This window comes from Lucilia sericata, unplaced genomic scaffold (genome assembly GCF_015586225.1).
Source record: "Lucilia sericata isolate MDLA Ls3-8-SP2 unplaced genomic scaffold, ASM1558622v1 Contig000220F_arrow, whole genome shotgun sequence".
Lineage (NCBI taxonomy): Eukaryota > Metazoa > Arthropoda > Insecta > Diptera > Calliphoridae > Lucilia > Lucilia sericata.
The window spans coordinates 471,535-484,115 of record NW_023994248.1 but is presented as its reverse complement, the minus strand read 5'-3'; the positions used below and the strand labels follow the sequence as shown (position 1 = coordinate 484,115).

General features: G+C 34.2%; 1 protein-coding gene and 1 long non-coding RNA gene across 2 annotated transcripts; one reads left to right on the top strand and one right to left on the bottom strand.

The window, feature by feature from the left end:
* Nucleotides 1-638: 638 nt before the first annotated feature.
* Nucleotides 639-1,535, top strand: LOC119602301. Its single transcript, XM_037953734.1, has one exon. The coding sequence runs from the start codon at nucleotides 639-641 to the stop codon at nucleotides 1,533-1,535; it is 897 nt and encodes a 298-aa protein (XP_037809662.1).
* Nucleotides 1,536-6,148: 4,613 nt separating this feature from the next.
* LOC119602307 lies at nucleotides 6,149-6,908 on the bottom strand. The gene is made up of 3 exons (XR_005231330.1): nucleotides 6,853-6,908; nucleotides 6,681-6,785; nucleotides 6,149-6,624 (listed from the first exon to the last, which is right to left on the bottom strand). It is a non-coding gene; the product is annotated as an uncharacterized LOC119602307 (long non-coding RNA).
* Nucleotides 6,909-12,581: the final 5,673 nt, after the last annotated feature.

Here is a 12,581-nt window from a genome sequence, read left to right as displayed (position 1 = left end):
AGCTATTTCTTCAATATTTCCAAAAAAGTATATATTCTTTTTTGAATTTTATAAAATTTTTCAAAATGGTCCCTTTTTTGCTTTCTTTTATTCGCTATGGGAATTGAAGGCAGTACAAATAAGTGTGGCAGCACCGAGCCTGCCTGTTTTACAAAACCAATAGTCTGGCAACGCATCAGATAGAAGCAAACGAGTTGACAGACGTAAACAGAAATTAATTCCAAAAGTCGTCTTTGCTACTACACATGTAGCTTTCTAGTCTTTTGTTAAAGTAAATGTGAATTCCTTTTTATTAATTAAATAAATAATAAATAGTTGTTAAGTGTTATATATTCGTGTTTTATTCACCCGCAACTATATTGGTGACCCACGTTTTTAACGCAATTCTGAGGAACGAAAACTTTGACCAAATTTTTAACGACGCAGAAATTTTTTTCCTGGAAGCAGCGCAGCGGCGTATTTTTTTTTTGAATTTTTAACGTTTTTTAAGCAAATAACTTGTTGATTTTGTTCGAGCAAAACAAGTTCTGCTTATGAACAAACACCCGTACAACTTGAGGCAACGAAAATCAGCCGACGACGGGGAAATCTCATCAGGTGGTGAGGAAATTGAATTTTTTGATACAAGCAGTGTTAACATGGCCGAGATGGAAAATATGTTAGCACAAATACAAGCTTTACAACATGAAATCAAAACTCTTCGAGAGTCTCAGGCGAATGTGAATGACGCATCAAGATCAAATCTTCAGAAAGTTCATATTCCGAAATTCAACAAACACAATCCGCATTTGTGGTTTGCGCAAATTGAGAGATCATTTGCTTTGTGTTCCATCACATCGGATTCAGACAAATTTGATCTTGTCTCGGTACGTCTGGAAGACGAAATACTTTTATCAATTGAGGACCTGATAAAAAATCCTCCTCAGATTGATAAATTTGGTACATTAAAGGAACGTCTCATTACAAAATTTGCTGAAACTTCTGAATCTAAACTGCGACGTTTATTACAGGGTTGTGAAACCGCAGGTAAAAAACCTTCGGAGATTTTATCGACTATGAGACGTCTAGCTCCTGGTAAACAAAATGAGGCAATTATTCGCACACTATTTCTGGGTAAAATGCCAGATTCAATTCGTCCCATATTATCCGTTTGGAAGGACGATGATTTGGAAAAGCTTTCCGAAACGGCCGACAAAATGCTAGATGCTAATTACAACGTGACAAGTTCCGTATTAGTAGCACCTTTACGTTTCGACGCAAGTGTTCCAGTGGATGCAGTTGCTCCCCATATGACTTTTTCTGACGTTTGCCAAGCGATTAAGAATTTAACAGATGAAGTTAGGAAAATTCATTTACAACAAAACGACAACAGAGTTAAATCTAATCGACAACAGTCCAGATCTCGTAGCCGTTCACGAAATTCTCACCAGAATTCAACTGAGGCACAATTATGCTGGTATCATACGAAATTTGGTGATGCAGCCCAGCATTGTAAACCAACCTGCCCCCGCTGGAAACCTAATTCGGAAAACTAGTGGGGCTGTCGTCAGTCAACACGGTTGGCGACAGCGGCAATAATAACATAACAGAGGAGAATCGTCAACATATTTTCGACAGGTCGACTAACACTCGTTTTTTAATTGATTCAGGGTCAGTGGTATCAGTAGTACCCCCATCTTTAATCAAAGCAACATTAACGCCAACCACTGTTAAGCTTCTCGCTGCAAACAGCAGTGAAATTAAGACTTATGGTCACTGTGTTTTTAAATTGGACTTAGGTCTCCGCCGTGAACTCAAATGGTTATTTATTATTGCTGATGTTCAATCGCCCATACTTGGCGCCGACTTTTTGAGTCATTACAATTTACTTATTGATCTCGGACGAAAATGTCTTATTGATAATACTACAAATTTGATAAGCAATGGCGAAATTCGTGAAACTAAGGATTTTAGCATTTCAACATTGTCTACTACGACAAATAATAATTTTTCAAAATTACTTGCACAATTTATTGATATTACAACAACAACTTTAATTCGTAAACCTAATGCTGATGCAACAGTTATTCACCATATTGAAACTACAGGCAAACCAGTTGCTGATCGTCCACGAAGATTGTCTGGTGATAAACTAGCTGCAGCAAAAGCCGAAATTGATTTTTTATTGGATCATGGCATATGTCGACCCTCCAAGAGTCCATGGGCCAGTCCGATACACATGGTCGCTAAGAAAACTGGTGGATGGCGAGCGTGTGGTGATTACCGGAAACTTAACTCACAAACAGTTCCGGATCGGTACCCTATAGCCAACATTAACGACTTTTCTGAAAAATTACATGGTAAGTCAATTTTTACAACTATTGACCTTGTTAGAGCTTACTACCAGATACAAATGGCTCCGGAGAACATTCAAAAGACAGCCGTTTGTACTCCATTTGGTTTGGTAGAGTTTTTATTTATGCCCTTTGGGCTACGAAATGCCACGCAGACGTTCCAGAGGTTTATGGATTCTGTGTTAAGGGGCCTGGATTTTGTATATTGCTACATTGACGATATTATTATTATGTCGGAATCTGCCGATGAACATCAATGTCATTTACGACAAGTATTTGAGCGCCTTCGCCATCATGGTTTAACCATCAACGTTAACAAGTGTAATTTTGGTCAGTCAGAGGTACAGTTCCTTGGCTACATGATTAATGGTAGTGGTTGCCGACCTCCAACCGATCGTGTCACTGCCATCGTGAATTACACCAAACCCGAAACCATTTGCGAACTTCGTAGATTCTTCGGTGTTATTAACTACTATAGGCGATGTATTCCTCATGCAGCACAATTACAAGCACCACTCAATGGTTTTCTAACAAATTCAAGGAAGAACGACAAGAGAAAAATTTTCTTCTTGTAAACGTAGTCTTAGTGAAGCCACAATGCTAGCACACCCAGCACCTAATTCAGACCTAGCTCTTAGTACGGATGCTTCTGACACAGCTATTGGAGCTGTCCTTGAACAAAGGTTTGAGGATACCTGGAGACCACTCGGTTTCTTTTCTCGAAAATTATCATCAGCCGAAAAAAATTACAGCACATATGATAGGGAATTGCTTGCGATTTATGAAGCCGTGAAATATTTCCGACACATGCTTGAAGCACGACATTTCGTGATTAAGACTGATCATAAACCACTAGTTTATGCATTTTCTCAAAAACCGGAGAAAGCTTTGCCTCGACAATTGAGACATCTTGATTTCATTTCACAGTTTACAACTGAAGTGATTTATTTGTCTGGTCCTGAGAATACTGTAGCAGATGCACTATCGCGTCTTAATGCAATTTCTATGCCATCAACAATTTCAATGGAAGTACTTCAATCAGCTCAAGAATTGGACGAAGAGTTAAAAACCTTACTGGAAGGTAATAATTCTTTGAAACTTCAAATCGTTCATTTTGAATCTACATCAGTATACTGCGACGTATCAACTGGATATGTACGTCCGTATGTTCCTGAACAACTTCGTCAACAAATTTTTGGTATAGTACACAATCTGTCTCACCCAAGTGGCAAAGCCACTCTTCAACAAATTCGTAAAAAGTACGTTTGGCCAGCAATGAAAAAGCAAATCATTAGTTGGTCCCGAAATTGTTTGTCCTGTCAAAGGGCAAAGATTACAAGGCACAACCGATTACTGCCAAATAAAATCGATGTTCCAGACAATCGTTTTGACCATGTCCATTTGGATATCGTAGTGATATTGCCTTACAATGATCGACCGATTCTCTCGATGGCCTGAAGCTGTACCGTTGAAGGACAAGTCTGCCCAGACTGTCGCAACAGCATTTTGGTCAAATTGGATATCACGCTTCAGTTGCCCTAAAACTATCACTACTGATCAGGGTACTCAATTTGAGTCCAGTTTGTTCAAATCACTTGTTGAATTTACTGGTTCAAAGCGTTCACGAACAACTGCCTATCATCCTCAATCAAACGGTATGGTTGAAAGGTGGCACAGATCTTTTAAAGCTGCTCTAATGTGTCATCCTGACGTATCATGGGTTGATATACTACCGACAGTCCCACTTGGACTTAGAACCGCATTTAAGGAAGATCTTCAAGCATCACCTTCCGATTTACTTTATGCTGGTTCATTGCGTCTTCCAAACGATTTCTTTGATGAAGCCGATAATCCTGTTGATTCTCCTGAATTTTTACGAAAACTTCGGGAATATTTTAATCTTCTGCGCCCTACACCAACAGCTCATCACAATAAAGGCAAGATGTTTATATTGAAAAATCTCCATGATTGCACTCATGTCTTTCTACGTACTGATGCTGTTCGAGGACCTTTACAGACACCCTACACGGGTCCGTACAAGGTTATAAAACGACTTTCAGACCGGTTATACACAATACGAATCAAAGAAAATTATGTAAACGTATCCGCAGACAGATTAAAACCAGCTTTCATCATAAATGATACTCAGCAGAACATCACTTCGGAAATTCCCAACACACCACCTGATCAACAAAGTACAAATTCTACATCTCAAAATACCACATCTGCTAATCAACTTACTGCCGCCACGAATGTTGCGCAACGTAGTCCAACGCCTACGGAAATATCGTTCCAATCAGATCCTGACTTTGTCACTGGAGAGGGAGTGGATGTGGCAGCACCGAGCCTGCCTGTTTTACAAAACCAACAGTCTGGCAACGCATCAGATAGAAGCAAACGAGTTGACAGACGTAAACAGAAATTAATTCCAAATGCGTCTTTGCTACTACACATGTAGCTTTCTAGTCTTTTGTTAAAGTAAATGTGAATTCCTTTTTATTAATTAAATAAATAATAAATAGTTGTTAAGTGTTATATATTCGTGTTTTATTCACCCGCAACTATATAAGTTTTGTAAAAGAACTGTTTTACGGAAATATCTCTCCAATTTAAATATTACGTATTTTTTGAATTCTACGTAAATATAATGACATATATTAGTTTTGATATATTTTTCTTCATAAAATGTCAAAAACTGCTATTTGCTTTTAATTACTTATTAACATTATTATTAAGTTCCGATTTTTTACAATTATTTTAAAATTTATCGGGAAATTTACGATTTTTTCGAAAATTCATCTCGTAGCCTTGGTTGTCATTCTTTTTTGTTGTCCCTTTCAAAAAATTATTGAGCGTAGCTTGAGCAGTTGCACCATGAGAAAGGAATTTGCGATAAAATTCAGCATAGCCAGAAATCTTCTCAATTCTTTAATGGGTTTGGGTAAAGGGTATTCGTGTATGCACTTGACTCTTTCCGGTTTCTTGAAGAAATCAATCTCTGATGCACCAAAAACGCATTTTGCGGGATTCACTTTAACTTCATACTCTTTAAAGCGCTCAAAAAGGATCGTCGATGTTAGAGCAGCATTATATCAGAGCAGCATTATATCGGAATATCAGGGTATACTGCAATTTGATGATAGGCTTTAATTAGTTCTAATTTAGAAAAAATTACCGATTCATTAAAACTGTGCCTGTGTTCTGTAATTCTCTCATCGAGAAATTTCTCGCATGAAACAGTGAAATTGAAGAAAAACACTGTGAATTGAAACAAAATATAATTTTTCACATACAATTGTTTCTGTAATTTATTTTTATGTGAACTATCTATCATTTAAGTTTTTTGACGTCGGATATTGGAAATTTGTGTGTTTCTGTAAGAAAATTTTGTGAGAAGTTTCTCACATGAACTGTCAAAAAACTCACATTTTAAAACGGTGCGGAAAGTAAAATTTTATGAAAAAAAGTTTTATTTAAATATCGTCAGTATATTATTGAGAAAAACGAATAAGAAGGTTTAGATAAACTTTTCTCAAAATTTACGTGATAGATTTTTTTTTTTAATTTTCACACTTGATTTCGACATATGTTTTGAACAAAATTATAGATTTACACACCTTTATGTAAAATTGAAAAAAAAGTTATTAAGATTTTAATGAAAACAAAAATTTGTGTTTTATGGTCTATATCAATTTTTTATTTTTGTTTTCCCTTTTTAGTATTTTTTTATGCCCACCATCGAAAAAGATCCGAATGAAAACAGCTAGAAGGCTGAAATTTTTCACAAATATTTTTTATTTATGTAGGTTGCTTGGTATTGAAAATAGACAGTATCGGACAACAATTTCACCCATAGCCCCATATACATACATAAGTGTCCGCCCAGAATACAGTTTAAGCAGTCAAACCTGGCTTAGAAATACCAGTATAGCGATGAAATTCATCAAAAACTAGTTTTATAGGAAGCACAAACACTCTACCAAATTTTATGAGGATCGGCTCATAAGTGACCCTACCCCTCATATATAGCCCCCATCAAAAATTACTTTAACTATAGGCTTAAAAATGCCATTATAATGATGAAAATCGAAATAAGAACGTTCAAAATGTTTCAACCAAATGGTTTGAATATTGGCCTATATCTCTTTCACGTATGTATATGGAACACCGGTGTCCCAAGATTTTTTTTAATTTTTCTTGATGCATAACGTAATTTTGAGTTCACAGCTACAGTAAATAGTTATTTCCATAGAAAATTAAGTTCTTTTTTAGAATTTGATGGCACTGCAAGCTAAAATGGATAATATCCTTCGATAAGTATTCCAAAAACCTAAAAATATTAGTTACCTATTTCTATATCCCATAATACATTCTCAATCTGCTAGTTGGATGAACATTCTGATGGTATTTTTAAGGTAGTAAATCTTCATCAAACATCCCAATGGCATGGAACTATAACAAAATGTCAGACAAACAATTAAATACCACTTAATAATTAATTTCTTCGGAAAAAACGGACCTGGTGATTAAAATTTCATTTTTTACTTCGGCACTCAAATTATTTATGAATTGTTGTTGTTTATGTGCAAACTTTTCACTAAATTTGTAAGATGGTGTTACCAGACCAGCACATATTTTATATGTATACAAAAACTGTCAAATTATGTATGCTGAAAAATAACAATCAGTGTAATAGATCTGTCAAAATCCATATACAAATAATGTAAACAAGAATTTTAAAAACACCTTGTTATGTGTGCTTTGATCTACGTTTTTGTTATGGCAGTGAAGCAAAACATTAATTTGTTTTCAATTTTTGTATGAAAATTGTGGTGTATACGCCAAACAGTGGCATATGCAAAACAATATTTATTTAGTCTTAAAATTGTGGATAAAGACCAAAGTTAACACTTGATATCTCGGAAATCGTATCAAATATTGAAAAATGGGTTTCGGAATCGGAAAGAGGATGTCCAAATTATATACAATCCACTCCTAACTCAATTTTTTTAAAAATGGTCGGTGGGTCAAACCAATAATATACTGACGATATGTATTGTAAGAAATAAAGAAAAGATAATGTTGTTTTTATAAAAAATTAATATTATTAACTAATTTTTAGAAAATAGGAATAATTTCTAATATACAGAAGTTAAAGCTGGAAAAGTACGTGGACATAAACCTAGAATTTACCAGGGGACAATAAATTAGAGGATAATTTTTTAAATATTTTAAATTTAATTTCAATATTTTTGTTTATTTAATCTTTGTTTATAAATTTGTTTGGCAATTTTTCTTTTTATCTCTTTATTTTTATGTTTTTGACAGGTATTTTATTGGAAATTCTTTTCACTTTAAGTTACAGAAACAATTTTTACTCACAAATCGAGAAATGATGGAATTTTTTGTTTTCGATCAATTTACAGAACACAGGCACTGGTCTACACCGGGAAACAGTGTTGTCAAATATTTTATACTAAAACGCGCCGTCCATTCACTCAAAATGCACTAAAAAGCGCTAAAATTATATTTTTACACAGTCTTAAAAAATATAGTATTTAGCTAAAATTTGTTTCTTAAAAAAATTACCCCTTAATTGGAATTTTGATTAGGGAACGAAATTTAAAAGGTTAATACAAATATGTTCGATTTTCTTATTAAATGATCAAGAACTCAATAACTAGTCAAAGAGATTTTTTGAAATGCCCCATAATAAAATTTAATTAAACTCTTCATTTCCAAAAATACCAAGAGCCAAAACTTTGTGAAAAAAAACTGAAGTAATCATCAAGTAATTGTTTCCTTCACAGTGAAGTTATAAAAAAATAATGCTAAATTTTTGTGAATGAAACTTTGTGCGATCAAAATTATTTTTGTATTATTCACATTAAAATATCAATAGTTTTCACGAAATGCAATTTTAATTTCAAGTTCAAGTTTAACTAAAATTAAGTTAATTTACAACTTTTTCCTTTTTTGACGTTGTTGTGAATTTTTTATAGAATTTTCTGATCAATAAAAAGCTGTTACGAACAAAATCAACTGTTGTAGAATTTCACGAAATCAATTTTCCCTTCGAAGGGAATGAAAATTTAAGAAGAAACAAATTTCAATTCTTTTTGCGAAAGAGGTGAATATTTTTTATTTTAGTTTTAAAGTTTTAAAATAACTCATCACACTAAAAGATCTTTGAATTACTCATAATATGGAAAGTTTAGAAAAATGAGGTTAGGTTAGGTTGATAGGAGGATGTATACTACATCAAATCCGAAGAAATACACCTAGTCCACTATCAGGCCTGTTGTGCGCTCCAATTCAAGAAAAAAATGTATTATTTTTCCATGTTCAGAAACTTCCTGGACGTAATTCCTAAGAATCTTCCAATCGGTGTTGGTTAAGAATTTTATTTCCGGAATAACATCACTTCCAAGATACTTGGATCTAACTTCGACGAATGCCTGACAATGGCAAAAGAAAGTGCTCCAGAGTTTCACTGTCCTCTCCACATGCTCTACATTCGTCTGAATCCGCACGTCCAATTTTGTATAGATGTGCACGTAATCATGTGTGTCCACTCAGAATACGTACCATCATACTAACCTCAGACTTGCTCATTTTGAGGAGATTTCTCGTCTTGCTCTCATCAGGGTCACCCCATAGAATCTTTGTGGTTCTACCCACCGTTTCATTATTCCAAGAGGCCTTATGAGATTCTCTCATCCATATTTTTAATTCAGCTTTTGTTGCGTCGAATGGTTTTGCGTTTGTCAGGTTAACTACATCGAGCTCCCTTCCCTTTAAAGCTATAACACTCGCCCTTTCGTTGCCGACTACTCCCGAGTGGCCTGGTATCCATATGATGTAAACCTTACCTCTGGGAGAGTATTCAGTTAAAGCTTTCTTACAATCCAATACGGTCTTAGATTTAATTCTATCACCTGATATCGCACTAATTGCCTTCTGGCTGTCGGTAAATATATTAAGCCCTGTGGGCGCCATATTTATTCTAATCCAATTTACACATTCCGTTATTGCTCGTACTTCTGCCTGGAAGCTTGTGTTATGATTAGGTAAACGGTGGTATATTTCTGTTTCTGGGTCTTCAATATAGAACCCCTAATTTAGAGCCATCCGTGTAGCAACTGATTCCTATTGGAATTTGCTCTAATGTTCCGCTTGACCAAGACATTCTATCTGGGATTAGCGTTTCAAAGTTTCCGACATATTCTGTGTCTGGTATGCGATCAGGCACGTCCAATGAATGTGTATAACCTTCCAATGTGTCCAGTATACATTGATGACGTGTCCTATAACCGTTTTTGGCCAGTTCGCCTAAAGTAAAGAGCCGTTCGGCTGTAAGCGCCGCCTCATATCTTATATATGTTTCAATGGGTGGAATATCTAGCAACGTTTCTGTAGTAGTTTGATATTACACTTTTTGTCCAAAGCAGTCCACCAGATTATTGAAGCATAATTGGTCTAATTACACTTTTATAAAGCCAATTTGTCATAGTAGGACTAAGACCCCATTTCATGCCTATGGTTCTCCTACATATCGCCCAGCACCGATGTGCCTTGTTGATCCTATCCTCTATGTGGTGTCTCCATTTTAATTTTCGGTCAAGTATTACACCTAAGTACTTAACTTTGTCTGTCACCGGTATCTTCTTGCCCAGGAAGCAAGGTTCAGTATATGTAAAAATTTTTGTCTTTCTTGTGAAAAGACAGATTTCCGTCTTTGCCGGGTTAACATTGAGGCCTCTCGATTGAGCCCAGCTCAAGGCCGTATTCAGAGCCTCCTCAGCTCTTCTACACAAGTAATTTGGATCCTTTCCCTTTAAAAGTATTACGACATCGTATGCATAGCAGACAGGTCTAAGTCCTTTCTCGGTTAGGGTCCTTAGGAGGCTATTAATCGTGGTAACCCAGAGTAAAGGTGACAAAATGCCACACTGTGGTATACCGCGAAATACATATTTCCTTATAGTTATATCGTACATCTCGCAGCTTATCCATCTGTCTTTAGCATGTAGTTGATCCAGTTACGGAGCACCCGGTCAACATAAAACTGGTCTAGGGATTGGATAAGGGTATCAGCGTGCACGTTATTGAAAGCACCTTCGATGTCAATGCATACCGCCAGTGTATACAGTTTCTGAACATGGAAAAATAATACATTCAGTGAACAATTTTTTTTTTCTTGAATTGGAGCGCACAGCAGGCCCGATAGTGGCCTAGGTGTATTTCTTCGGATTTAATGTAGTATACATCCTCCTATCAGCCTAACCTAACCTACTTCTGAAAAGATCATGGATGTTGAACTTGAAAAAGCTTCAACAATTTTGTCGACTTGGAAAGCTAATTTATCAACGTCATTTGATTCACAAACGGCTAAAATAAAATTTATTTGTTCAGAAAACTTCCATAAAGTGTGTTTTAAAATATCGTTACTTAATTTAGCAATGGAAAGAAATTTAATACTTTGAAGGTAATGGGATGGTTTTTGATCTTCCATCCATACTATTTAGTAAACATTTTAGTTGATATTCTGGAGATTCAGCGAATGATTATGCGCTCTTTTAGAATGTAGGAGAAGAAATAATTACGTCTTTAATCAAAAATAAAACATATTTGTACAAATTCATTAGCAAATATTATGTGTTATTCCACACATACGGAGACTTGCATCAACTTAAAGGAACCAAACCTCTGGTTCAACCTTCCAAAATACAGGAAGTTAAGGGGTTTGGCAGAAGAAATTTCTGGAGACACTGGCGGAGGTGGTGTAGGATTCGATTGTTTCATCTCTTGCGATGCCACAATCTTCTTACAATTACATATGTAAACTTTTCTTACGGGTTCACCAATTATAAATGAAGACACATTTTATAAAATATAAAAATTATTATTTATTAACAATAAAAAAACCGAAATTGCTTTTAAAAATCAAATGGAAATTTTATGAACATTTGTTACAATAAAAAATTACAAAATATTAAATAAGGGTTTTCATTTAAATGCTTAAGTTTCCCATTTGTGCAAGTTTATTCGGCATGTTTCATGAAACCCCTGTTCAAATTCTGTTCAATTACATTATTTATAAAAACGAAATAAAAAAAGGAAATAAATTATTTAAAAAAATTTTACAAAATATGTTTAAAAGGTGAATATTAAAGTTCATAAATTTAAAAGTGAACAATAGTGAACGGATTTATTAAATGCACAATGAGTTTGCTGAAGTTTTCCAGTCTAAATAGTCGGTCAAACGTATAATGGTTGTGCAAATCAATTCCCATACAATTCAAACATGGAAACATGCACAGGTTGCACAGTTTACGAAGGTTTTGAACATATAGTAGCATATAGGCGAAAGGGATTGTCAAAGACCTAAGTCCCCTGTCAAAAACCTAACTGGTGAGAATGTATTTGTAGAACCACAGAAATAAGCACAGTTGTTCAAAAGGTACTAAATAATAGATGTATTTATGATACGTTATTTTTTGTATGTTATTACTAGGATTTCATATACTAGTGAATGAAAATATTAGTTAGTTCATTTTTTTCAGAAGACATTTAATCTTAAAACGTATTATAAACACGTCTTTTTGTTATTTTTTTCCGCACTATGTGTATGTGAAATACTTTTTTCATTTTCAATACGAAAATTTACAACTTTTCTGTTTTCAGTTTTAATTAAAATGAAATGTCAAAGAATAAAAAACATTTTTTTTTTGTTTTCGTTTTAAAATATAAATTATTTTCAGGGTTTTAAACACATTAAAAGTGTGGCAAAAAATAATAAATATTAAGTTTAAGTGATAAGAAAAACTATTAAGTGTTAATATCCTCGCAATTTCGCGAAGAAAATGTTAAGTTTTGTGAGTGCGTTTAGTTCTCTAAAGTGTGTTTTATTCTCTCAGAACTCGTCTGTGTGAAGAGAATAAAAAATTTTGTTTGACAACCCCTTCAGTTTCGCCTATATCCCTACTATATGGTTTTGAACGTTTAAATGAAAACCCCTAATAATATAAAGTAGTAGAAGTGGAGTATTCTTACTTGATATTTATAAATACTGTCCACTCTTTTTACAATCAATAATAATAATAATAATAATAATAATAATAATAATAATAATAATAATAATAATAATAATAATAATAATAATAATAATAATAATAATAATAATAAAAATAATAATAATAATAAATAATTTATGTATTCGATTTTTTTATTATCGTTTTAGCAATA